This window comes from Ochotona princeps, chromosome 29, assembly GCF_030435755.1.
Source record: "Ochotona princeps isolate mOchPri1 chromosome 29, mOchPri1.hap1, whole genome shotgun sequence".
Classification (NCBI taxonomy): domain Eukaryota; kingdom Metazoa; phylum Chordata; class Mammalia; order Lagomorpha; family Ochotonidae; genus Ochotona; species Ochotona princeps.
Genome location: NC_080860.1, coordinates 5,613,729 through 5,636,450, shown reverse-complemented (window position 1 = coordinate 5,636,450; position 22,722 = coordinate 5,613,729). Strand labels below are relative to the sequence as shown.

At 48.0% G+C, this 22,722-nt stretch overlaps 1 protein-coding gene across 3 annotated transcripts; it reads right to left on the bottom strand.

The window, feature by feature from the left end:
• Positions 1 to 1,406: 1,406 nt before the first annotated feature.
• On the bottom strand, positions 1,407 to 21,825 carry TRAFD1 (TRAF-type zinc finger domain containing 1). Of its 3 annotated transcripts, none has more exons than XM_058656647.1 (12): positions 21,674 to 21,825; positions 19,220 to 19,284; positions 14,812 to 14,947; positions 14,623 to 14,676; positions 10,642 to 11,053; positions 9,855 to 10,061; positions 7,370 to 7,446; positions 5,588 to 5,818; positions 4,747 to 4,867; positions 2,679 to 3,015; positions 2,415 to 2,487; positions 1,407 to 2,241 (listed from the first exon to the last, which is right to left on the bottom strand). In XM_058656647.1, exons 2-12 carry the CDS (start codon positions 19,264 to 19,266, stop codon positions 2,185 to 2,187), a joined length of 1,752 nt encoding a protein of 583 aa, XP_058512630.1. In that variant the 5' UTR covers positions 19,267 to 19,284; positions 21,674 to 21,825; the 3' UTR covers positions 1,407 to 2,184. The 3 variants fall into 3 exon arrangements, with proteins under 3 accessions (XP_058512630.1, XP_058512632.1, XP_058512631.1); XM_058656649.1 differs by lacking the exon at positions 21,674 to 21,825 and adding an exon at positions 21,590 to 21,608; XM_058656648.1 differs by lacking the exon at positions 21,674 to 21,825 and adding an exon at positions 21,440 to 21,477.
• Positions 21,826 to 22,722: the final 897 nt, after the last annotated feature.

The window sequence follows — 22,722 nt, the reverse complement described above, 5'->3', positions numbered from 1 at the left end:
CATATGGGTGCTGGTTCGTGTCACGGCTGCTCCACTTCCCATCCAGCATCCTGCTTGTGGCCTGGGAAAGTACAGAGGATGGGAGACCCAGAAGCGGCTCCTGGCTCTTGGCTTCAGACCAACTCAGCTCCAGCAGTTGCAGCCATTTGGGGAGCAAACCAGTGGATGGAGGATCTGTCTGTCTCCTCCCTCTGCAAATCCGCCTTTCCAATAAAAATAAATCTTAAAGATGAAAAACATTTTGGGGAAGTCTGCTGTAGAAAAAAAAATATATCAACAGCAAAACCGAGAAAGAGGGCAGCAGTATAGATTTTACAGATATTCTGCAGCTGGCGCCACGGCACAGCGCACTACGCCCTCAGCACGGCACCCCGCATGGCACCGGACCATGACCCACCCGCTCCACTCACCCAAGAAGGGCAGAACAGGAAGAAACTCCTGGCTTCCAGCTTCGGATCAGCTCAGCTCAATCAGTGGATGGAGTTTCTCTACCTCTCCTTCTAAGATCTGACTTGAAAATTAAAATAATAATACAAGATCTATTTAAAAGCCAGAGTTACAGAGAAAATATTTTCCATCCACTGGTTCATCCCACAAATGCTGACAACAGGTATCCTACAGGGGTACAAGAACTTGGGCCACTTCCTGCTGCCTTTCCAGGTGCATTAGGAGGGAGCTGGATTGGACATGGGGCAGCCAAAACTAGAACTGGCACTTGTACGGGAGGACTAGTCCGTGTGTGGCAGTTTAAACATGTTGTGCCACAATGCTAACCAAAAAAGAAAAAGCTTCCAGAATTGAGAAGGAATTATTAAATTGTTTTTATTTGCAAGTGGCATGATCCTGTATACAGAATGTCTGGATGTGTTCCTTGGCTATAAAGAACACAGCCAGTCCCAAATCCCAACCATTCTTTCCTTTGTCCAAGAGGCAAAGTATAGAAGAAAACCCCATGATTAAAATTGGATACTATACTCACTGTGATAGAAGTCAGCATAATAGGTGCATGGACATGACAAACAGAACACACGCACACACACCCTCCACCTCTGCTAGATACAGACATGGACATGACAAACAGAACACACGCACACACACCCTCCACCTCTGCGGTTACAGCGTGGTCCAGTGCACACCAAGTGCCCATACCCTGCTTTCTAGTGATGTTCTTTGTGGGATCCAGCCAAGACTGAGATTTCCAAAGAATCTCTATGTGCTTGGAAGCTGGTCCCCTAAAGCCGTTAGCAGCAGTGCCGCAGTAAGTCTGTCCGTTTCCGGTAGGCAGGGTGCCCAGACACAGGGACAGGACTCCTACAGCCCAGGCCTGCTCACACCCAACCACCCACAGCACAGATGTTTCTGGGCTCGCTACGAAGTTCATACGAGAAGGAGCCACAACACTTAGCTAAAGTCCAAGTACAAACTTTATTTTCTATTACAAGGAAATAGATAATAATTATAATAGTAAAATTAAAAGAAGAGGAGGCATCTCGGACACTTGGTTTTCAGAATAAGCATGGGGCTAGGCCCTTGGTCCCAATTAGGGCCGAGCCCAGGGAGTGGCAGGAGCCAGGAAAGGGGCTCGCTCAGACGTCCCTGTGGAGAGGGCAGCGAGGACAAAGGACTCGTGATCCCCACCCGAAAGGAAGGCAGTGATGCCAAATGCCAGGGTAGCAGCTCCCGGGACAGCCCCCAGAGCGTGCAGCTCAGCCCAACTCACCTCCAAAGGCTGTATCATGTATTGCCACTGGCCTGAGCACCTTCCTGCAGAGGCCTGGAGCAGGAGTGGGCGGGGCAGGGCAGAGGTTACTCCAAAACAGCCAGTTATGCCCCCAAGGGAAGAAAATCACTTTACTCAAGAGTATCAGGTTTCTAGAACCTTCCATTCCTTCCACCACAACCATGTGGCACCAACGGGTGATAGTTATATCAAAGATGGAATCCCAGTGAGTCAAGAGGCCATAACTCAAGTTTTACAGCTAAGGTCAAAACATTTCCGGTAAGCTGCCCTGTAACTACCCCCGCCCCCCCAAACCCTCAAACTTCAGAGCACACTCTGAGAAGACAAAGTGGCCATAACCTAGAAAAAGTTGCAACCTGGAAACTGCCCTGCCCTGGAGCCCGTGCTCCCCATCAAGCGCTGTCATGCGCAGCAGGTTGGAAGCCCATCAACTTCTCTGGAGACTACTCCTCTTCTTCCTCCTCTGCATCCCCAGCACCCTGCTGCTTCGGGGGCTTTGCCTGTTGAACAAGGGGACAAAACAAGGTAATCGTACATGCAAAGTCAGAGCCTGCACCTGATCATGTCCAGCTGCCCCCAGAAGCTCCCTGTGCCGACCCATCAAGGCCCTCAGCCATGCCCAGCCCGGCCCAGCCACACCATGTACCCATGTCCAAGACACCGACAGAATTACCTTCGCAGTTCTGTTGCGACAGTTGGCAGCTGCAGGAGTGGCCCGGGAGCTCCTGCCACCTTCACTCTTAGCACTGGAAGACAAGCAGGATGAGCTAGCTCCCAAGAAGTGGAGCAAAACACAGAGGCCCTTCTGCAGCCAAGATGGGGAGGCACCCCACAGGAAGCAAGGTCATCTTGGTGGAATCAGGTGACACACACCCTCCCACGGGACTAATCCACCTCCAGCTTGGCCCAGACTCCACTCCCTAGGACTGACTCTCACCCGGTTCCAAGTCGCCCTGCGGGCCCACGGGACAAGGAGGTCAGCAGAGTTTCAGGACAGAGGCTGCTGATGGGCTGAATCACTGGAACGTGCACAGCAGCTACAGTCCCATTCCGGCCATTTTGATTTTGGCCCCCAGTGTCCTGGCTGCCTGAGCCGAGTCTCGGCAAGTGAGAAGGGCTGGCCGGGCATCCAGGTCTACGGCCGGATGTCAACTTTGAGAGTCGGCTATAGGTAGTTGTCGTGTTGTTAAGAGGTCTGCTCGGGGCCAGAGAGTAGGTGGGCCCTTTAGCTGCTTCCTGCTTGATGTTCTCCACAAAGCTGGATGACAGGTCTCCTACGAAGAGAAGACAGTAGCGGCTTTGGGGGAAGGTCTGTTGTTGCCACTGGGACTGGAGTTAGGGCACAAACAAGGAGAGTCTGGATAGAACACTGCTCACCCCCACTTAAGGAGAGCTGGAAACCCTTTGTCTACTTAGCACACGTATCACCCGAGCCCTCACACACAGCTTCCTGACTGTTCAACAAGCAGCATGAAAACACCCATTGGTTCCAGTGGAAGTCGGGGCTTAAAGCAGAACCAACCCAGCAATTGCAACCACCAGCTGATCGGGGCGATGGACTGTGGCGGGCCCTGAATTTGCTAGAACATACAAGAATCTGGTCTGGGCACACCTCAAAGTTTCTTTGGGGATCTCCCCAATCAGAATGGCGGACTCAGAACCCTAACCAAGAAAAGATGGAAGACAGAACAGGTCAATCAACCACCTCAGCTATATGTTGGGCAGCGAAATACTGGACAAATGGAGACTCTATGATGGACTATGAAGTGGCGAGATTGGCAGCGATTCATAACTGTTGCACTATCAAAACCACTTGAGCAAGTGTCTCAGAGCATGCGCCACATCCGGGACCTGGGGTGGGTGGGGACTGGGTGGGGCTTCTCCCTCAATATCCCCTTTACCTCAGATATATGAAGGAAACAATATGGAAACAATAGTCTTACCCATTTTCCTATAGCCTTTATACCTTTTTACACTAATTAACTATATAAAGATTGTAAAAAATATAATAAAAAAAGGAAAAAAAAGGTTTATTTACTTTTATCAGAAAGGCAGATTAAAACAGGAGAGTTAGCTGATCCAAAGCCAGAAGTCAGAAGCTTCTTTTGAATCTCCCACGTGGGTGCAGGTCCCAAGGCTTTGGGCCGTCTATGACTGCTTTCCCAGGCCACAGGCAGGGAGTTGGATGGGAAGTGGGGCAGCTAGAACAAAAACCGAAGCCCATATGGCATCCAGGTACACGCAAAACAAGGATTTAGCCACTAAACTACTGCGCCAGGCCTGGAAACATTGTCATTTCTACCTGGCCACACAGTGGCAAGGCTTTCTAAACAGTTAACGTGCCTAGTCAGGAAGTCTTAAATGCTAACTCTGTGTGCCCTGAGCACACCTGTGTTATCACCAGAAGCCTGCAGTTAACAGCAAATCCTTACATGCACAACAGGCTCCCTGCTTGTTACTGAGCATTGAATACTGTGTCCCATGGCTGTCCCCAATACTACCACCCTGTGCACATATACTAGAAACTGCATAGTCCAATGTGGACATAAGCAGCCAGGGCTCCCCATGAGACCTGCTGCGCTAGGTAACTCAAGATTCAGGTCGGGGCCTGGTACGATAGCCTAGCGTCTAAAGTCCTCGCCTTCTACACACTGGGATCCCATATGGGTGCGAGTTCTAATCCTGGCAGCCCCACTTTCCATTCATCTCCCCAAATGCCTTGGGAAAGCAGTCAAGGTCAGCCCAGGGACCTGGGACCCTTCACCCATGTGGGAGACCCAGAAGAAGCTCCTGGCTTTGGATCAGCTCAGCGCCAACCACTGTGGACACTTGGGGAGTGATTCATCAAAAAGAAGAGTTTCCTCCCTGTTTCTCCTATCTGTATATGACTTTGCAATAAAAATAAATAAATCTTTAAAAAAAGAAAAAAAGATTCAGGTGAGCCCACATGAGAGTAGCAGATAGAGTGACAGGTAGGTGCGATGTCATTCAGCCCTGGCTCATACCCTGGTGTCTGACACGCCTCCTCAGCAGCTCTGGGGAGGTGTCTGGAGGCTGGGAACTCCGTCCGGGCATCCTCTCTGACACATGGTTGTTTGCTGTGGCTGGACGCTGGTCACACTGGTCCTAGACAGGAAAAATAAGCATTAGCACCTCTGACCCAAGTCCTTTCTGAAAGAGGGAGCTGGGGAAAAGCACAGCTCATCCGAGTGGGACTGTGTCTCCGACTCAGAGGGGGACCAGGGAGCAATGAGAAGTTCTAGCTCGAATGAGACTACCATTCCCTCAGCACCAAGAGCAGGTCCTGCCCAGGGCGGGAATGAAGGAAGGTGCAGAGAGCAGCCCACCTTGGGACCAGTCGCCAATTTCAACCTCTCCCCAGGAGACAAGCAATGAGCTACTTGATCCCAAAGCTGAAGTCTTGACTGGAATGCAATGCCTGATGTTGAAACCACAGCTGCACGGCATCATCACCGAGTCGCCGCCCACTGCAGGGTTCCTCACAGGAATCAGACTGTGACAGCTGAAGGGCTTCACACTGCCTACTCTAGCTGTCACATTCACAGGAGTCCCCACTCTGCCTAAACCCTAAGGCACAGCCAAAGCAGGCTCTCAAGTCCCCAAAAACACCAAGAGCCAGGCAGCCTGGTCAACGGACTGCTTCAGCAGAGAGGCTGTTAGCAGCTCCCGCCACCAGAGGCACAGAATTCTGAAGACTTGTGGCACCACTGAGCTTTGATGTGGTCCCTCACAGAAAAGGGCCAACCGTCCAGCGTGTGGATTCCTGATCAGGATGGAATGTAACTCAGAAGCCAAGGATTTACTCTCAGCTCCAGGGACCCCTACCTGATGATGGAACAGCACCTCCTCTTCCAGCTGCACCCCACAGAATTCACAGGGGATGATGACACTGTCCTCCACAGAGTGTGAACTGCTCAGGCCCATCAAAGTGCCCAACTGGCTACTTGTAGCCTGCTGCAGAAAGTTCTGGAAGATGACATCAGAATCCTCCATTCCTCTGGGAGAAGAGCTGCCAGCATTGAGTGATGGTAAGGCACGTGAAGGGTTACAACTTGTCTTCCATTCAAAAACCATAGGTTAAAGAAAAAAAAAATCAGAGGTTAAGAAAAAAACCACATTCCTAAAAACATTTTTTAGAAGTCACAAATTTTAATGTTGCTTAACGCCGGGGAGACTATGGAAAGGGCCAAGAGAATACAGATATAAAACTCCTTTTTAAACATTTCAATGTTACCTTTAAAGAACTGTATTCATGTAATTATTCTTTCCAAACTGATTTGAAAGACTCAAGATTTTTCCTCCTCCCGTACAATAAAAAAGGCCCAATTATTCTTTAATATCCTTGTTAACGGATTATCACATACTGCTCCCTAACTAAACACTACATGTATTCAAACACTATGTTATTCCCCTGAGGAAGGGAAGCTGCAGTCCACCACTGATACCATGAGGATACCCCAGTTATGTGATGTCAGGTAAGAAAAAATGACTCCCTCCACCAAGTAATTCTCAAACTCACAAGGCTGCACATGAGACATTCCTAAAGGGCTCAGTCACTAACAAACATCGGGCACCTTTCACACACCGGTGAAGAGCTGTCTCTCCCTAACCATGCCTTCCCACTACATAATGCAAATTATAAAGGTTACACAGTGTTTTCTGTTAGAAATTTTTTATGATTTGGGCCCAGCGGTGTGGCCTAGTGGCTCAAGTCCTCGCCTTTAACGTGCCAGGATCCCATATAGGTGCCGGTTCTAATCCCAGCAGATCCACTTCCCATCCAGCTCCCTGCTTGTGGCCTGGGAAAGCAGTCGAGGACGGCCCAAGGCCTTGGGACCTTGCACTTGTGTGGGAGACCTGGAAGAGGTTCCAGGTTCCTGGCTTCGGATCGGCATAGCACCGGCCCGTTGCGGCTCACTTGGGGAGTGAATCATCAGACGGAAGATCTTCCTCTCTGTCTCTCCTCCTCTCTGTATATCCGGCTTTCCAATAATAATAAAAAAAATCTTTAAAAAAAAAAAAATAAATTTTTTATGATTTTATTTATGTGAAAAGCAGAGTTATAGAGAGAGGGAGAGAGAAAAATCTTCAGTCTTCTTGCTCACTGCCCAAATGGCCAAGACAGTCAGAGCTGGGCCAGGATGAAACAGGAGCCAGGAAGCCAGCTCTTGCTCCCTCTCTCCACCTCCCTCACCCTCTCTTTAGTTCTTTTAAATAAGTAAATCTTTAAACAACAACAACAAAAAGGGCCCAGCACAGTTGCCCAGTGGCTAAAGTCCTACCCTTGCATGCACCAAGATCCCTTATGAATGCTGGTTCATATCCCGGTGTCCCACTTCCCATTCAGCTCCCTGCTTGTGGCCTTGGGACCCTGCACCTGTGTGGGAGACCTGGAAGAAGCTCCAGGCTCCTGGCTTCAGATCAGCTCAGCACCAGCTATTGGGGCCACTTGGGGAGTGAATCAACGGACGAAGGATCTTCCTCCCTCTCTCTTCCTCCTCTCTGTATATCTGATTTTCCAATTAAAAAAAAAAAAAAACCCACTAACACAGCCGAAGACCCGAGTGGCCTTAACAGCAGCACGAGAGCCGGGGGAACAGCGCACACCTGATGGTCGAGGAGCAGCTCCTCTGGGTAGAGCTCCTCGCAGAACTCACAAGGCAGCACGGTCTCATCAGCAGCACCTAGGAGCAGGCCGCACAGACTCAGTGAGCAAAGGCAAACCTCATTTCCATCATTTATTCCCCGACTTTCACGGACATTTCTTAGATAATGGCAACTCGTGGGCTGTTAACTCCGCAGGAAAAAAAAATCATCCAAGACGGAAACCCTACACAGAAATTTTCAGAAGATTTACTTATCACCAATTTTCAGAGAGCAATCTTCTCTTACCCCTACTCTAGGTAAGGAAGATTTAAACGTGTAGTGATCTTGGGCATTTATCTAAGCATATCCCATACAGCATTTTGATTCTTGGCAAAAACTTAACAAGTGAATTTTACATTTCCATCACTGTGGAAAACAGAAAGTGAGGCTTATCTAAAAGTACTTAGAAGTAACTTGACTAGGAGGCAGCACCGTGGCACAGTAAATTAAACCTCCACCTATGGCACCGGCATCCTATATGGGCGCCTTCTCCAGTCCCAGCTGCTCCATTTCCAACAGAGCTCCTGCCTGAGGGAAAGCAGAGGAGGATGGCCCAAAACTCCGGGGCCCTGCACCCACATGGGAGACCCAGAAGCAGCTCCTGGCTCCTGGCTTCAGCTCAGCTCTGGCTGTTACAGCCATTTGGAGAACAAACCAGCTGATAAGATTAATCAATCGATGTCTCCTCTATAATTTTGTCTTTCAAACAAAACATCAATTTTTTTAAAGTAATGACTAAAAGTAACTTAAGTGAAGAAATAAACACATTTTGACTCACAAACGTCCAAACACAACACATGGAGTAACTGCTGACCAACTGGGAGGGCAAGCATGGGACAACAGTAACCACAGCCTCCCCCTTACACCAGCTACAAAGCTACAAAGAAAAACCAAAAAAGTTTTCAAGGACATTATTCACAAGCCAGGAATTCATGTGACATTGCCTGGTGTAAGCTCAGTGCTGTGTGGATGAAGCAGAACACACTCGTTCCTAAGGAACACGTGAGGCAACCTTCAGGAACCCAATGCTGTGTCTTCAACACACTCAGACGGTACAGGAGGAAACTACAGAGCAAGGGCTATACCAGGATTCACCAGACTACTATGACAATTAAAGAAAATGGAGTTTCTCCAAATAGCTACAACTGGGGCCAGGCCAGGCCAGGGCCAAGATTTAGGAGCTTTTTCTGGTCTCCCACCCAGGTACTAAGAACTTGGGTCATATCCCATTGCTTTCCCAAGCACATTAGCAGGGGGCTGGACTGCAGGTGGAGCAGCTGGAACCACACACTGGCCTCCATAGGGGATGTTGGCTTAATCTACTATGGCAAAATACCAGCCTCTATTTTCACAATTTAAAAAATCAGATGGGAGGGCCCGGCAGCGTGGCCTAGCGGCTAAAGTCCTCGCCTTGAAAGCCCCGGGATCCCATATGGGCGCCGGTTCTAATCCCAGCAGCTCCACTTCCCATCCAGCTCCCTGCTTGTGGACTGGGAAAGCAGTTGAGGACGGCCCAATGCATTGGGACACTGCACCCGCGTGGGAGACCCGGAAGAGGTTCCAGGTTCCCGGCATCGGATCGGCGCGCACCAGCCCGTTGCGGCTCACTTGGGGAGTGAATCATCGGACGGAAGATCTTCCTGTCTTTCCTCCTCTGTGTATATCTGGCTGTAATAAAATGAATAAAATCTTAAAAAAAAAAAAAAATCAGATGGGAGCCCAGCATGGCAGCGTAGTTACTAAAGTCCTCGCCTTGCATGCCCAGGATCCCATAACAGTGCCAGTTCATATCCCAGCTGCTCCACTTCCCTTCCAACTCCCTGCCTGTGGCCTGGGAAAGCAGCAGAAGATAACCCAAAGCCTTGGGACCCAGACGTTCCTGGCTTTGGACTGGCTCAGCTCTCGAACTGGGTGGTCAGTTCCAGCCATTGAGGCCACTTGGGGGAGTGAACCAGCAGATGGGAGATTTTTCTCTGTATCTCCTTCTCTCTGTCAATCTGCCTTTCCAATAGAAATAAATAAATCTTTAAAAAAAAAAAAGCTAGGAGGGGAAGGCAGCTACCAGTAGGATGACTGCCTCCCATAACAGAATACAAGTTCCAACTCCCAGGTCCTTCACTTCCACTCAGTTTTCTGCTGACACACCTTGGGAGGCGGCAGAGAATGGCTCACGTGCTTGGACCCCCACCAGGATGGAATTTTGGCCCGCTGTCTTCAGCCAGGCCCAGTGGTGAATGTTGTGGGCATTTGGGAAACATTTTTTTCTCTTTTCCTCCCACTCTACCTTTCAAGATGAAAACAAAATAAACATTACAAAAAAAAAAAAGAAAAAGGCTCAGAAAAATCAAACAAAAACAACTATAAGGTAAGTTCTGGCTTGTTAAAACCTTTAAACATGTACAAATCACATAAGCCATAAAGGCCACCACAGAATAAGCAAACATACCCTTTATGTCACTCCGAGAATGGGCAGTACCATGAGGCTGGTCAGTCTCGCAGATGGCCCTCCAGAAGTCCTGCTCTGACAGGCTGGAGGGCTGGCCTTCACTCTGCAGACTTAGGGCCAGCATGAAGTCCAAGTTTGCAGTGTCTTCACCAACCTCTTTGAGGGGCTGTCGGCTTCTATTCCTTTCCTGACGTTGCTGTTCTTCAACTAGGAAAAAAAAAATCAGCCCTCAAGACCAATTACAGCCCCTGCACTCAGTCAAGTCCTTGCAGAGGCATGCAGCACCAACAGCCCCAGCTGCACCAGCACAGCACCAAGGCCTGCACACTCACAGGCCATCACTCTGATTACATTATGAATGACTGATATTACTGAGCTGTAACTATGGGAATGGCATTGTGCTCAATTGCCACATAAGCTCTGCACAGTAAAAGAACTGTTTGAAGTGTAGGAACTGAAACTCTGATTTCCAATCTTGGCTCTACCACCCACCTACCCTCGTATGAGCCTTGTGAGAATGAAATGCGTATGTAAAGAACTTGGCCAATGCCTGAGGTTCAGAAGATGGGTTAGTTATTTGCAGCACTGCCACTATCACCCACATCAACTCTCACTGTACCCCAAAAATGAACAGACTGTCAGTCATTCCCATCTTCCAGGAATGTATTGAACAGTGTTCCCCAGTCATGGTCAGGCTTTTATAAATGCCATCGATTCTGTCCCAAAGCCCTGCTCCCACTGTGCTAGGGTTTTGACATCATTCCAGTTTCCTGATCTCACAACTTACACAGATTATTCTGAATTGGAAACTGGGTTGACACATTCCTTTGGTTGGCAGTCCTATTATGGAAAAGGTCTGATCCGAAGTCTCTCAGGGGCCTCCGGGGGATTCTCACGGGCGGCTCTAAGGCTTCAATCTGTCTGAGGAGTTGCGATGCGACCCACATTCCATCTTGACCAAAGGCTGCATCGTAATCGTATGCATGGGGGGACACGGCAACATCATTTCTCTTTTCCTCCCCTTCTCTCCCACAAACGTCAGGGTGCGTCTTCAGGTCTTTCACAAGGACGTTACGCCCACAACTGCCACACAGTTCCGTGCGGGCACCGCAGTACTCTTCATGTTCCTTCAGCTTGAGAACACACAGTTCCAAATCACAGTGCTGGCAGACGGCAAGCCTCAGGGGGCACTCAGTCTCCTGCGACACACAGCAAGGACGCAGTTAAAGAGCACAGCTCCAAGAAGCTGCGCTTCAGTGGCAATCAAGGAAAGCATAAGGTGCTTAGGTCATGCCATCTGTGACCATGCTTACAGCAGACAGATGACATACACAATGGTGGTCCCATACAATCACAGACTGCCGACTGACACATGTTGGCTTGTTAAAGTACATCCCGTGCTCTCTGTACAATAACATGGCCCCAACAAGCAACCCACTTATCACAACCCATCTCGAACTTGAGGAGTGACTCATCGGACGGAAAATCCTCTCTGTCTCTCCTCCTCTCTGTATATCTAATTTTCCAATAAAACATATAAATCTTAAAAAAGAGAGAGAGAGAGGGAGAGATCATGTTGTGACTGTAAAATTGTATCCCATGTAGATATAATTATAATTCAGAAGGTTCTGGGTTTATTTTGTTTTTTGAGAAATAGAAACAGAGAGAGAGCTTCCCACATGGCCACAACAGCTAGGGTTAGGGAGGACAAAACTAACAGCTGGGAACCCACACGTTGAGTGCCCACAGCTATCTCCCAGGTCTGCATCAGCAGGAGGATGGAGTTAGGATCCCTGAGCAGAGACAGAATCCAAGGGACACCAATGGAGAAAGCAGTCTTACCCAGGACCTTAGCCATTAAGCTACAAATAAACCCCAGGAAAGTTTAATTGTTTTAAAAGATTTTCTAATAAGAAAACACTAAACGCAAATTAAAATTTTGGGGACTTGTGCTTAGAAAACCACTACCAGGAGCCAGCATTGTAGCAGAGTGGGAACAACGACGGCTTGTCACTACTGCCTGTCAGGCGGCTCTACTTGTAAATCAGCTCCCCACTCACACACCTGGCAGAGCAGCAGATGGCCCAAGGGCCCTGGGCCCTGCTATCCATGGGAGACCCAGAAGAAGCTGCTGGCTCCTGACCGGCAACTCAGGCCCTTGCAGCCTTTTGTGGAGTGAACCAACAGATGGAACTGTCTTTACCTCTCTTTCTCTCTCTGCGTTTCAAATAAATAAATCTTTAAAAAATAATAATAGGGCCCGGCGGCGTGGCCTAGCGGTTAAAGTCCTCTTCTTAAAAGCCCCGGGATCCCATATGGGCGCCGGCAGCTTCACTTCCCATCCAGCTCTCTGCTTGTGGACTGGGAAAGCAGTTGAGGACGGCCCAATGCATTGGGACACTGCACCCGCGTGGGAGACCCGGAAGAGATTCCAGGTTCCCGGCTTTGGATCGGCATAGCACCGGCCTGTTGCGGCTCACTTGGGGAGTGAATCATCGGACGGAAGATCTTCCTCTCTGTCTCTCCTCCTCTGTGTATATCTGGCAGTAATAAAATGAATAAGTCTTTAAAAAATAATAATAATAAACACTACTGGTGTAAGTTACTTAATAGCAAAGACCAAATAAGTACTGCCACATATTATAAAGTAAACAGCCCTAAGAAAATACCAGAACAATTGATAGAGTAAAATATTAAGGCAAAACAATGAGCATTAAAACAAAAAAAGCTTGATAGTAAATCTATGATTTAAAATTGTCATAGTTCAGCTGCTGGACTGTTAGGGAACACTTTGTATTTGTACCTTTGCAACAAGCAGTATTATCAGTGGACTGCCAAAAATAGCTGAGAGAGCAGCTAGCACAAGTTGCTTCACACTGGAGTCAGAGAAATACTCCTCATTACACTCCTCTACCTTACCCATCTCCTCCACACTGAGGCTACTGAATCAAAGCTCCAATCGGGAAAATAGCACAGGGCCAAGGCATTTACAAGTTGTTGTTCTCTCTCTCTCTCTAAAGATCTATTTAAAAAATAAATGAGGAGAGACAGAGAGGAAGATCTTCCATTCGATGATTCACTCCCCAAGGGACCGAAAGGCCAAAGCTGAGCCAATCTGAACTGAAGCCGGGAACCAGGAACGTCCTCTGGGTCTCCCACATGGGTGCAGGGTCCCATGGCTTTGGGCCGTCCTCGACTGCTTTCCCAGGCCACAAGCAAAAAGTTGGATGGGAAGTGGGGTTACCAGGATTAGAACCGGCGCCCATTTGGGATCCTGGCTCGTTCAAGACAAGAACTTTAGCCGCTAGGCCACTGTGCCAGGCCTTGTTGCTCTCTTAACTGTGGGGTTATCTGTGGCTCTAATTTTCTTTTTATAATTTCCTCTGGTTTGCAAATTTTCTACGTTGAATATAAATTACCTTTCATAATTAAAGATAGTTGCAAACTAATAAAATTAGGTTACAGTTTAAACATGTACACAATACATAAATCTTAACAGCATTATAAACTTTTATATGTATATAAATATAGACATTCCCAGGTGACTACCATTTATATAGTTGTTGTGCATTTTTAACTGCTGAGATAAACTTGTTTTATCTCTGCTAGGGACTAAATGATACCATATTCTCTCTTACCAAGTGGTGTCTGAGAAAGTTTCTTCAGGTACGTTAGGACCCAGTGTGCGTTGTGTAATGGGTAAACCCAGGTCTGGCATCCCACAGGGAAACTGGCACAAGTCCACGCTGGTACACTTCTGATCTAATTCCTTACTAATGCGCTGGGAAAAGCCACATGTTCGGACTCCTAGCCACATGGAACACCTGGAAGAAGCTCCTGGCTTCAGTCTGCCTGGCCCCAGCGTAGGCCACTGTACCCATCTGGGAGGTGAACCAGCAGAGAGAAGATCTCTCTTTCTCTCTGTGTCTCTCCTTTTCTCACTTTCAAGTAAAATATATCAATCTCAGACAAACAAACAACAAAAACCCATCACATGGCAGACACTGGCCCAGCTCTAGCCATTTGTAGCCATCTAGGGAGTGAATCAGTGGTTAGAAGATTTCTGTCGCTCCCTGGCTCTAACTTTGCTTTTCAAATAAATAAATACATATTTCAAAAACACAAATGTTAATCCAAGTAATCAAGAATTCAAGCTGAGGGCTCGGCACTGCAGCAGTGCACATAAAGCTGCTGCCTGTGGCCCCAGCATCCTATGTGGGTACCAGTTGCTCCACTTGATTCAGCTCCCTGCTAATGCACCTGGGAAAACAGCAGATGACAGGCTAAGTCTCGGACTCCTACACTCACACAGAAGAGTAGGCTGAAGTTTCTGTCTCCTGGCTTCAACCTGGCTCAGCCCTCACCGCGGCAGCCATTTGGGGAGGAAACCAGCAGATAAAGATCCATCTGTTCCTCTTTCTAAGTCTTTCAAATAAATAAATCTTTAATAATTAAAAAAAAAAAAAGACTCAAGATGAAATTATCAGATGTAAGTCAGGCAGGCTGTGCTCCGAAGAGGATAGCTCACACCAACCAGGCCAGGCTTGGCGTCAAGCTCGGAGCAGCCGCCAGTCACCCACAGAAGTGACTCTGACCCTGAGCAGAACACGGCACTGTACTCACAGCTGGCCGCAGCTGACCCGTCAGAGCCTCAAACAGCTGTAAGAGTGAGAGCTAACAGAGAACAAAGGCTCAACCACATTGGTCCAGGTCTGAAGGGGGCCTATAATCTGCACACTCAGTCCTCTACCAGGGCAAGACGACTAACCTCATGCTGCTTTAGCAGTCTCCTTTCCAACTTCTTGTTACACTTGCAGGTGACCTGGGGTAAAAAAGTGAGAATGAATAAACTGGCTTTGTGACAGCACAGCTTTGTTAGCACACAAAAAACAAGTATAAAACATGGGTGAATAATGGCAACTCCAATACATTTTGCACATCCGGGTACTGAGTTCACCTGGCAGTGTTCTTCAGCCATGTGAGTCTCCATGTCCGATTTGGGAAAGGGTTCTGTGCAGACAGGACACACACCAATGTTCCTTTGACAGTGGATCTCATGGATGGTAAAATTAAACACAGGAATTTCTTTTTTACTATGGAAAAAGGTCAAAGGACAGGACAAGAATTAGTGAGGAATCCATGTCTTTCCTCACACGTCAGTCACATCAAAGGGAAATCTGCCCTGTACAGTCCTTGGTCTCCATGATCTCTCCCTAATTAACACCTTGTCCCTAAACTCTCACTCTCTCTTCGAACCTCTCTCTCTTCCCCTTCCCGGCTACTCTCCCTGACCACGGCCCTTGTGTGCTTGTACTCCTTACCTTCTGGATAAACCTATCATTCTCGACAGAACAAGCAGGTCCTGAAGGCTGTCTCTGGGCAGTGTTCTGAGCTAGGAGAGCTATGAATCACCTCTGGAGGCTATTTCACTTTTTCAAAGTCAGATTAATCACAACCAACAAATATCAAAAGGAGCAGATCTAGGCTTTCCCAAAATCATCCGTGATGCAAAGCAGAGACAGACACTCCAGGATCACAAGCAGAAAACAGCCAGTAACTTATTTCTACTCACTGTCTCAAAGTAGATTAGATTCACTAAACTTTTTTTTTTTTCATGAGTGGTAAAACCAAAACTAATAAAGTAGATGCAGCTCAGAAGGAAATGAAAACTCCCTGCTTTGAGTACCACACGCTTTCAATGCTGGCTATATGGCACGCAGGTTCATGCTTCCTGCCCGGGCTGCCAGCGACTTCACTGAAAATGTGAAATTGTGAACCCCGTTCCCTAGTGCTTCACTCACTTTTTTATCATTTATATTTAATAACCCAAAGATCAAATCTGAGGTATAGAAAAGAAAGCAGGGGCCCTACGCAGTAGCCCAGTGCTAAAGTCCTTGCCTTCCACGAGCTGGGATCCCATATGGACGTCAATTCTAATCCCGACAGCCCCACTTTCCATCCAGCTCCCTACTTGTGGCCTGGGAAAGCAGTCAAGGACGGCCCAAAGCCTGGGGATCCTACACCCGTGTGAGAGACCCGGAAGAAGCTCCTGGTTTCAGATTGGCTCAGCTACAGCCGCTTGGGGAGTGAATAATCGGACAGAAGATCTTCCTCTCTGTCTCTCCTCCTCTCTGTATATCTCACTTTCCAATAAAAAATCTAAAAAAAAAGATCTAGTCCCCATCTAAGCACAACAGCCTGAAGCCAGGACCCTGGAACTCCATCTATGTCCCCTTCATAGGTGGCAGAATTCCAAGCACTTGGCCCATCATCTGATGACTTCCCAGGCACATCGAGCAGTGAGCTAAATCAAAAGTGGAGCAGCTGGGACTTGAACCAATGCACATATGGGATACCAACACTCGGGCTTAATCCCCGAGCTGGCACTAAAAGTACCAATTTTAAGGGAAAGTGTTACAAACTTCTAAATTTGGGCCCAGCACAGCAGCCTAGGGGTAAAGTCCTTGCCTTGAATGCGCCAGGATCCCATATGGGCGCCGGTTCTAATCCCGGCAGCTCCTGCCCACTTTCCATCCAGCTCCTTGCTTGTGGCCTGGGAAAGCAGTCGAGGATGGCCCAAGGCCTTGGTACCCTGCAGCCATGTGGGAGACCTGGAGGAAGTTCCTGGCTCCTTGGCTTCGGATTGGCGCGGCAACGGCCGTTGCAGTCACTGGGGAGTGAATCATCGGATGGAAGATCTTCCTCTCTGTCTCTCCTCCTCTCTGTATATCTGCCTTTCCAAGAAAAAATACATAAATAAATCTTAAAAAAAAAAAAAAAAAAACTTAAATAGGGGCTTGCATAGTTAACCATCTGCCTATGGCACCGTGGCATAGCAGGCTAATCCTCTAGTATTCCATGTGGACACATTTCAACTGCTTCACTTCTGATCCAGCTCTGTGCAGTGACAATGACCCAAGTCCTTCAGCCCCTGCACCCATATGGGAGACCAGGTGGAAGAAGCTCCTGGTGCCCAGCTTCAGACTGGCTCAGCTCCCGCCATTGCAGCCGTCCAGGAGTGAACCAGAGGATAGAGGCATACTCTCACTCTCATTCTCTCTCTCCCTCACCCTCTTCCCTCCCTCCCTTTGTAAGTCTGACTTTCAAGTAAAATAAATGAAATTCAAAAAAAAATTTTTAAGGGGTGGATGCCTGTGAGGTCAGCAACAGATGGCCCAAGTGCTTGGGCTACTTGTCAATCATGTGAGAGACCAGAATAAAGTTCCTGGCTGCTGACCTCAGCCCGGCCCAGCCCCGCCTGTCACAACCACTTGGGAGGAACCCAGTAAACAGAAGGTAAGTCTTTTCCCCCTTTGTTTCTGCTCTTTTTCTCTTCCTCTCTCACTATGCCTTTCAAACAAATGAAACTTAAAAAATTTTTTTAACTGCCAAACTGTTTCTACCAAACATTCCAACCACACAAAATGTCAACATGTTTTCATCCTATCAACAAAGCAAATGAAAACATTTAAGTAAGATAAAGCAGAATACAATTCTGCAACTAGACAACACTGCTGAAGGCCAAAAACAACCAGCAGGCTAAAGGGCGAGGCAGGGCTTCTGGGAAAATTCCCCACAACCCTCCAACACCAATGCCAGACATCAGTTCTTTAATGGACACAAAAATCAAGAGTGGCAGCCTGGTATTTTATCCTCCCTGAATTAAGAGCCTATTGTAAAACATCTTTAGTCACAATCTACTTCTCCTGAAGGGCTGCTGGCTCTAACTCCAGCTCAGATGTCAAAGAGTACTTTAATTTTTCTCAGGGAACCAGAATAACAATATGGCTCTAATGACTAAATTTTAGTATATGTGCTACTGAAGCGAGCACAATGACTAAAATTTAAAGCCTGAAATTTACACAGGGCTACTTAAGTAAAAGCCTATATAGACTCCATTAGCTCCCACACTAATCTGCTTTTTTCCCTAAATAAATTGCCCTGGCTGTGAATAACCCTGTTTCTACTGGCTTCTTGTACTCCCCTAGCACAGTTATTTATATAATGTCCTAGGCTTGTGATTCCTTCAAACTGGATGAAGCTAAACAGCTAAAATGATGGTGACAGCAGCAAGTACAGAGAAATACCCTGTAAGGCAAGACACCCACAGGAAAATGACATCTTAATTACAAGCAGGGAAAACATATTTTGACTAATAGTTGCTCTAATTACATCCTAATCTAGCCAAAATAAAGGCTGAGAAGAGAGGAAAAAACAATCACAAAAATCAAAATGCGTTTATCTAATTCAAACTTCTCACCAATCTACATCAAACTGCCATTCTCATCCAACACCTAACCCCTACCACTTATACCATTTATAGGTCAAACACAACATACATAACTAACTCTCCTTGCTTTTACTTTAGCTTTCTAATCAAATATCAGATAAGGTCTTCAGAAATCCCCACAAGTGTGACCTCACTGCTTCATGTCAGCAGGACAGAACTGCCCTTCCACATCACTCAGATGGGTTAGAAATGTAGAAACAGAAAGCTTAACCTTCACATCTGCGCCAAGTTTTTAAAACTTTGTGACCCACAAAATAAATAACAAACAAGCTTGCCTGCCTTAAGAGTTTAATGTGGCCCAGCTCCCCTGTTTTGAAGCTGAGCTGATCCGGCTGAACTGCTGTCATTACATAGCTGACCCCCTAAATCCTGGTTCCACTCAACCCCAAGACAGCCACACCAGCCACTGTCTTCCCACATACTCCAAAAACATTAACTTAGTCCATTTTATCTATTACTATTTATTTTCCTTATTATATAAAAAGTTAAGGTGATATTTTCAGATATGTAAAAAATAAGTTCCATTATTTGTAGGGTTAAAAAAAAAAAAGTGAGGTTCCAAAGCAGCTCAATGGCTTGTCTGAAGGCAGGAACCAGGGCAGGCATGTGGCACAGCAGGTGCTGTACCACAGCCACATTCCGTATCTGAGATGGGCTGGAGTCCTGGCTACTCCATGCTCCCGACGCAGCCCCCTACCAATGTGCCTGGAAACAGCGGATGACCCAAGAACTTGGGCTCCTGGCACCCATCTGGCAGATGTGAAGAAAGTTCCTGACTTCTAGCACAGTTCCTGGCCCTAGCACAGTTTTTATGCAGGCACTTGGAAAGTAAACCAGAAAGAGCAAGAAGCCAGCAATCAGAAAACTGACTCCTACTTAATCCCATCACTCCACTCCCCGCCCCCCCCCCCCCCACCAACCAGCTTGTCCAATCACCAAAACAGGGCAATCCCACGAGTTAAAATGTTCCAGTCCCATGCATTTGCACACTATGCTATACGGCTCTAATTTAACTTGCCAATAAATAAACCAACTCACTACATTTCAAAAACATTTTTTAGATCTAATTTCTTACCAGTTGTTACACAATCGGGTATCCTGGTTGTCTGGAAATTCAGCCATTTTCAGCTCTTCCTGTAACTATAACAGAAGTATAAACTTCTTCAGTTTCATTTCTGGTTTAAGGATGACATTCAAAAAACAAAATAATACGCAGGATGTGTCAGCAAAACAACCACAATAAGGAATTCTACTCAACACTCAACATCCTTGGTGTGTTCCTTATTTTTGAATGTTCAATTGGAAAATAACAAAAATGGTACATTTTCTTACATCCTTCACCCAATTTTCATAAAATTAACATTTAACATAATTAAAGATCATAGAACAGTTCTCACAAATAGGAAATTGTTACTAACACCAATAACTATTTATAGGTCTTTCTAAAACTTCCCCAACCATCTCACCAAGACCTGAATCAATCCAGGATCACTCACTGCATTGAGCCTTTTTTTTTTTTTTTAAATCTCCCGTTATCCAGGGTATTTCTTCGGTCTTTTATTCAACACACTGACTGGTTATGTGGTAGTAAGTCACTCAATGTGGGTTTGTCAGATGCTTCCTCAGGACTGAATTCAGGAACACACATTTGGGCATGAAAACCACAGCAGTGATGCTGTGGCCACCCTGAGGCACTCCATCACAAGACACCTGACAGCAACAGCCTCTGTATTACAGGTGGTGCTACCTCCGCTCACATGGCTGACATGGTGTCTCCAGAGTTCATTTTCTGTAAAGATTTTCCTTCTTTTAAACAAAATAAAAATGCAGAAAGCAAAGCCCTGGCAAGTTTACTGCCAGTATTTACTTCAGATTATTCTCCTCCATGACGCAAAGATGAACATAAATACAGACTTGTGTTCAGCATACACTATTCATTCATAAAGACCTGTGTGCCACTGTGCCCAGGCACGCAGAGTACTTTGCAAACATGTCTGGTGAAGCAGAGTGATTTCATGGACAAGGCAAACAACAGGCCAAAAAAGTAAATACAACGTAAGGTACTTTGGTGGAAAAGCACACAGATGAACGGGATGGAACAGAGAGAAAGCTGCTTTAGGTGACCTCTCCTGTCACTCCCCAGCTCTCAAATACAAACTTTTTCTTATTTTACTTAAGCATTTATTTACTTATTTGAAAGGCCTACTTAGAGTTGCAGAAAGGACAGACAGAGAACTTCCACTCACTAACTCAGTCCCCCAAACCACCACTACCAGGCCGGAAGTCAACACCAGCCATCCAGGCTTCCCCAGGGGGGCCGTCTCCCCTGCTCTCCCAAGCGCTTCAGCAGAGAACTGGGTTGGAGGTGCGGTAGCCAGAACAGACCCCGAAGTCCTATGGGGACTCAAGGTGCCACAATGCCAGTCCTAGTACACACTTGTTACGCTAAGACCGCAAGCACAAGGTCAGCTTTGCAAACACAGAAAGACTGGGGCGTTGCCGAGGTGGGGGAAACACCCAGACAGCGGGAAGGGCCCAAGTTCTAAGGGTCTAAAACAAGGGAAGGTGGATGGGCGGGGGCAGAGCTAGTCAAACCACGACCTGCACTGCTGGCACCCCATATGGACACCCCAGTCCTGGCTACTCCACTTCCGATCCAGTTTCCCGCTAAGGCGCTTTGGAGATCCCTGGAAGATGGGCCAAGAATTTGGGCCTCTGCATCCTCACAGGAGACCTAGGAGATGCTCCCAGCTCGTAGTTTCTGACCCAGTCCCAGCCGTATGGCCCATTCAGGGAAAGAACCAGCATTGGAAACACTTGCTCTGCTTTTCAAACAAATAAATCCTACTAAAAAAAAAAAAGAAAAAGAAGAAAAGAAAAAGAAAAGGGGGATACCTCTCAAGAGTAACTACTAAAAGGTTTTAAACTAGGACATGACACCCCCTCCCAAGCGAAATATGAACCAGGCACGGAAGCTCCCACGTTTGAAAACAAGCTAGTTCAGGCTCCATTCCAGCTAGAGAAACGGCCAAGTTGAAAAACTACGGCCAAAGCCTCCGGGGAGGGGAGTGGCCGCTCTGCAGGCTGCCAGCTCCGCGCTCCAGCCCCGGGAAGCCTCGACCCGCAGCTCTCCCGAGGGTCCCGGGCCGCGGCCGGGCGAGTGCTCGGGAAGGGCTCCGGCACACAGCCGCTCAGGCCGCCAGGGGCCCGTCCGGGCTCGGCCCCGCAGGTGACAGCAGTTAACGTCCCCTCGGCTTCCCTCCTCCGCCGACCCTGCTGGGCTCCAACTGCCCACCGTCCCAGCGGCTCCGGCTCGGGCCAGCGGCGCCCCGGACGCCCAGCGCCTCGGGTCAAAGCCGCTGAGGGGGTGGCGCGGTCGGAGCGAAAACGCGGCCTCCGGGTGGACGCCTTCCCCTCACGAGCGCGAACCCCCTCGCCCACGCACCCCCCTCGGGCGAGACGCCCGCCTCGGCCCCAGCTGCAGGCCTCGGGATGCGCCTCAGACGGGGGCCTCCCTCCACCACCTCACCCGGAACGAGACGTCGAATGCCGACGGGCCCGATTCGCCTCAGACACCGACCCCTCCGCCAGCCCCTCACACGCCGAACAACGGCCCCCAAGCGCAGCCTCACCACTTCCGACCTTCGCGGAGGGGCGCGCCCATTGGCCGGGGGGCGGCCCTGGCCGCGCAGCCATTGGCTAGCACCGCTGTCGTTCGCAGGGCCCCACCTGCTGCGCGCGATTGGCTTCGTGGAGCTCAAGGGGGCGTGTCCCTGCAGGGCCCAGCCCCGGCACATCTGGTGCGGAGAGCTGACCCGGGGGCCTCCAGCTTAGTGGCTGCCCAGGACCGAGGATAGCAGGGTCTGCATGAATAATACGGCGCAAACATTACTAATCTGCCTTATGTATCCAGACAATGACATCTGTTCTCTCGTCATGGACCGTTAATACCTATTAGTCATCCCTGTTGCTGTTAGAATGCCCTTGGGCTAAACTTCTGCAAGGCTCTGAGCACTTTGCTTTTTGGCAGCCGAGATGTGAGCGTCCAAGCTAGAGCGCCACGTCCTCAACTTGTTGCCTGAACCTCTGAGCGCTGCTTCCTTGGAGAATAAAACGGGAGGAATGTTCAGAGGTACAAGTGTACAAGTCTGGAGAATAAATAAATAAAATGCGAGGAAATAAATAAACAGGTATATGCTATCACCCAGCACATACTACAAACAGGACAGCAATTTAAAACTATGCTACTGTTTTAAGATTTTATTTTTATTGCAAAGTCAGATATACACAGAGGAGGAGAAACAAAGATTTTCTGACCGATGGTTCACTCCCAAAGAGGCTGCAGTGGCTGAAGCTGCGCCGATCAGCAGCCAGGAGATTCTTCCGGGTCTCCTACGCAGGTGCAGGATCCCAAACCGGATCAGGGGAACAGGGGTGAACCTGCTGTCCCCAAATCAGGCCCATTCCATCTGGCTTATTTCCAGTTTCACCTGAGTAGAAAGAATCTTGTTTTGGATTACATGAGACATTAGTTTCTGGTAGGGACGTGCTCAAGGGTGAAATTGCTGGGCTGGGCAA

Bases quoted from the DNA above. Each gene is read 5' to 3' on its own strand.
- TRAFD1 (XM_058656647.1), bottom strand. From the start codon at position 19,266: ATGGCTGAATTTCCAGACAACCAGGATACCCGATTGTGTAACAACTG. The intron at 11,054-14,622 runs GTTAGTCGTCTT...TGTGTGTCGCAG, and splicing joins GACTGCTAAAGCAGCATGAG to GAGACTGAGTGCCCCCTGAG. The intron at 10,062-10,641 runs GTAAGTTGTGAG...TTTTTTTCCTAG, and splicing joins TCCAATTCAGAATAATCTGT to TTGAAGAACAGCAACGTCAG.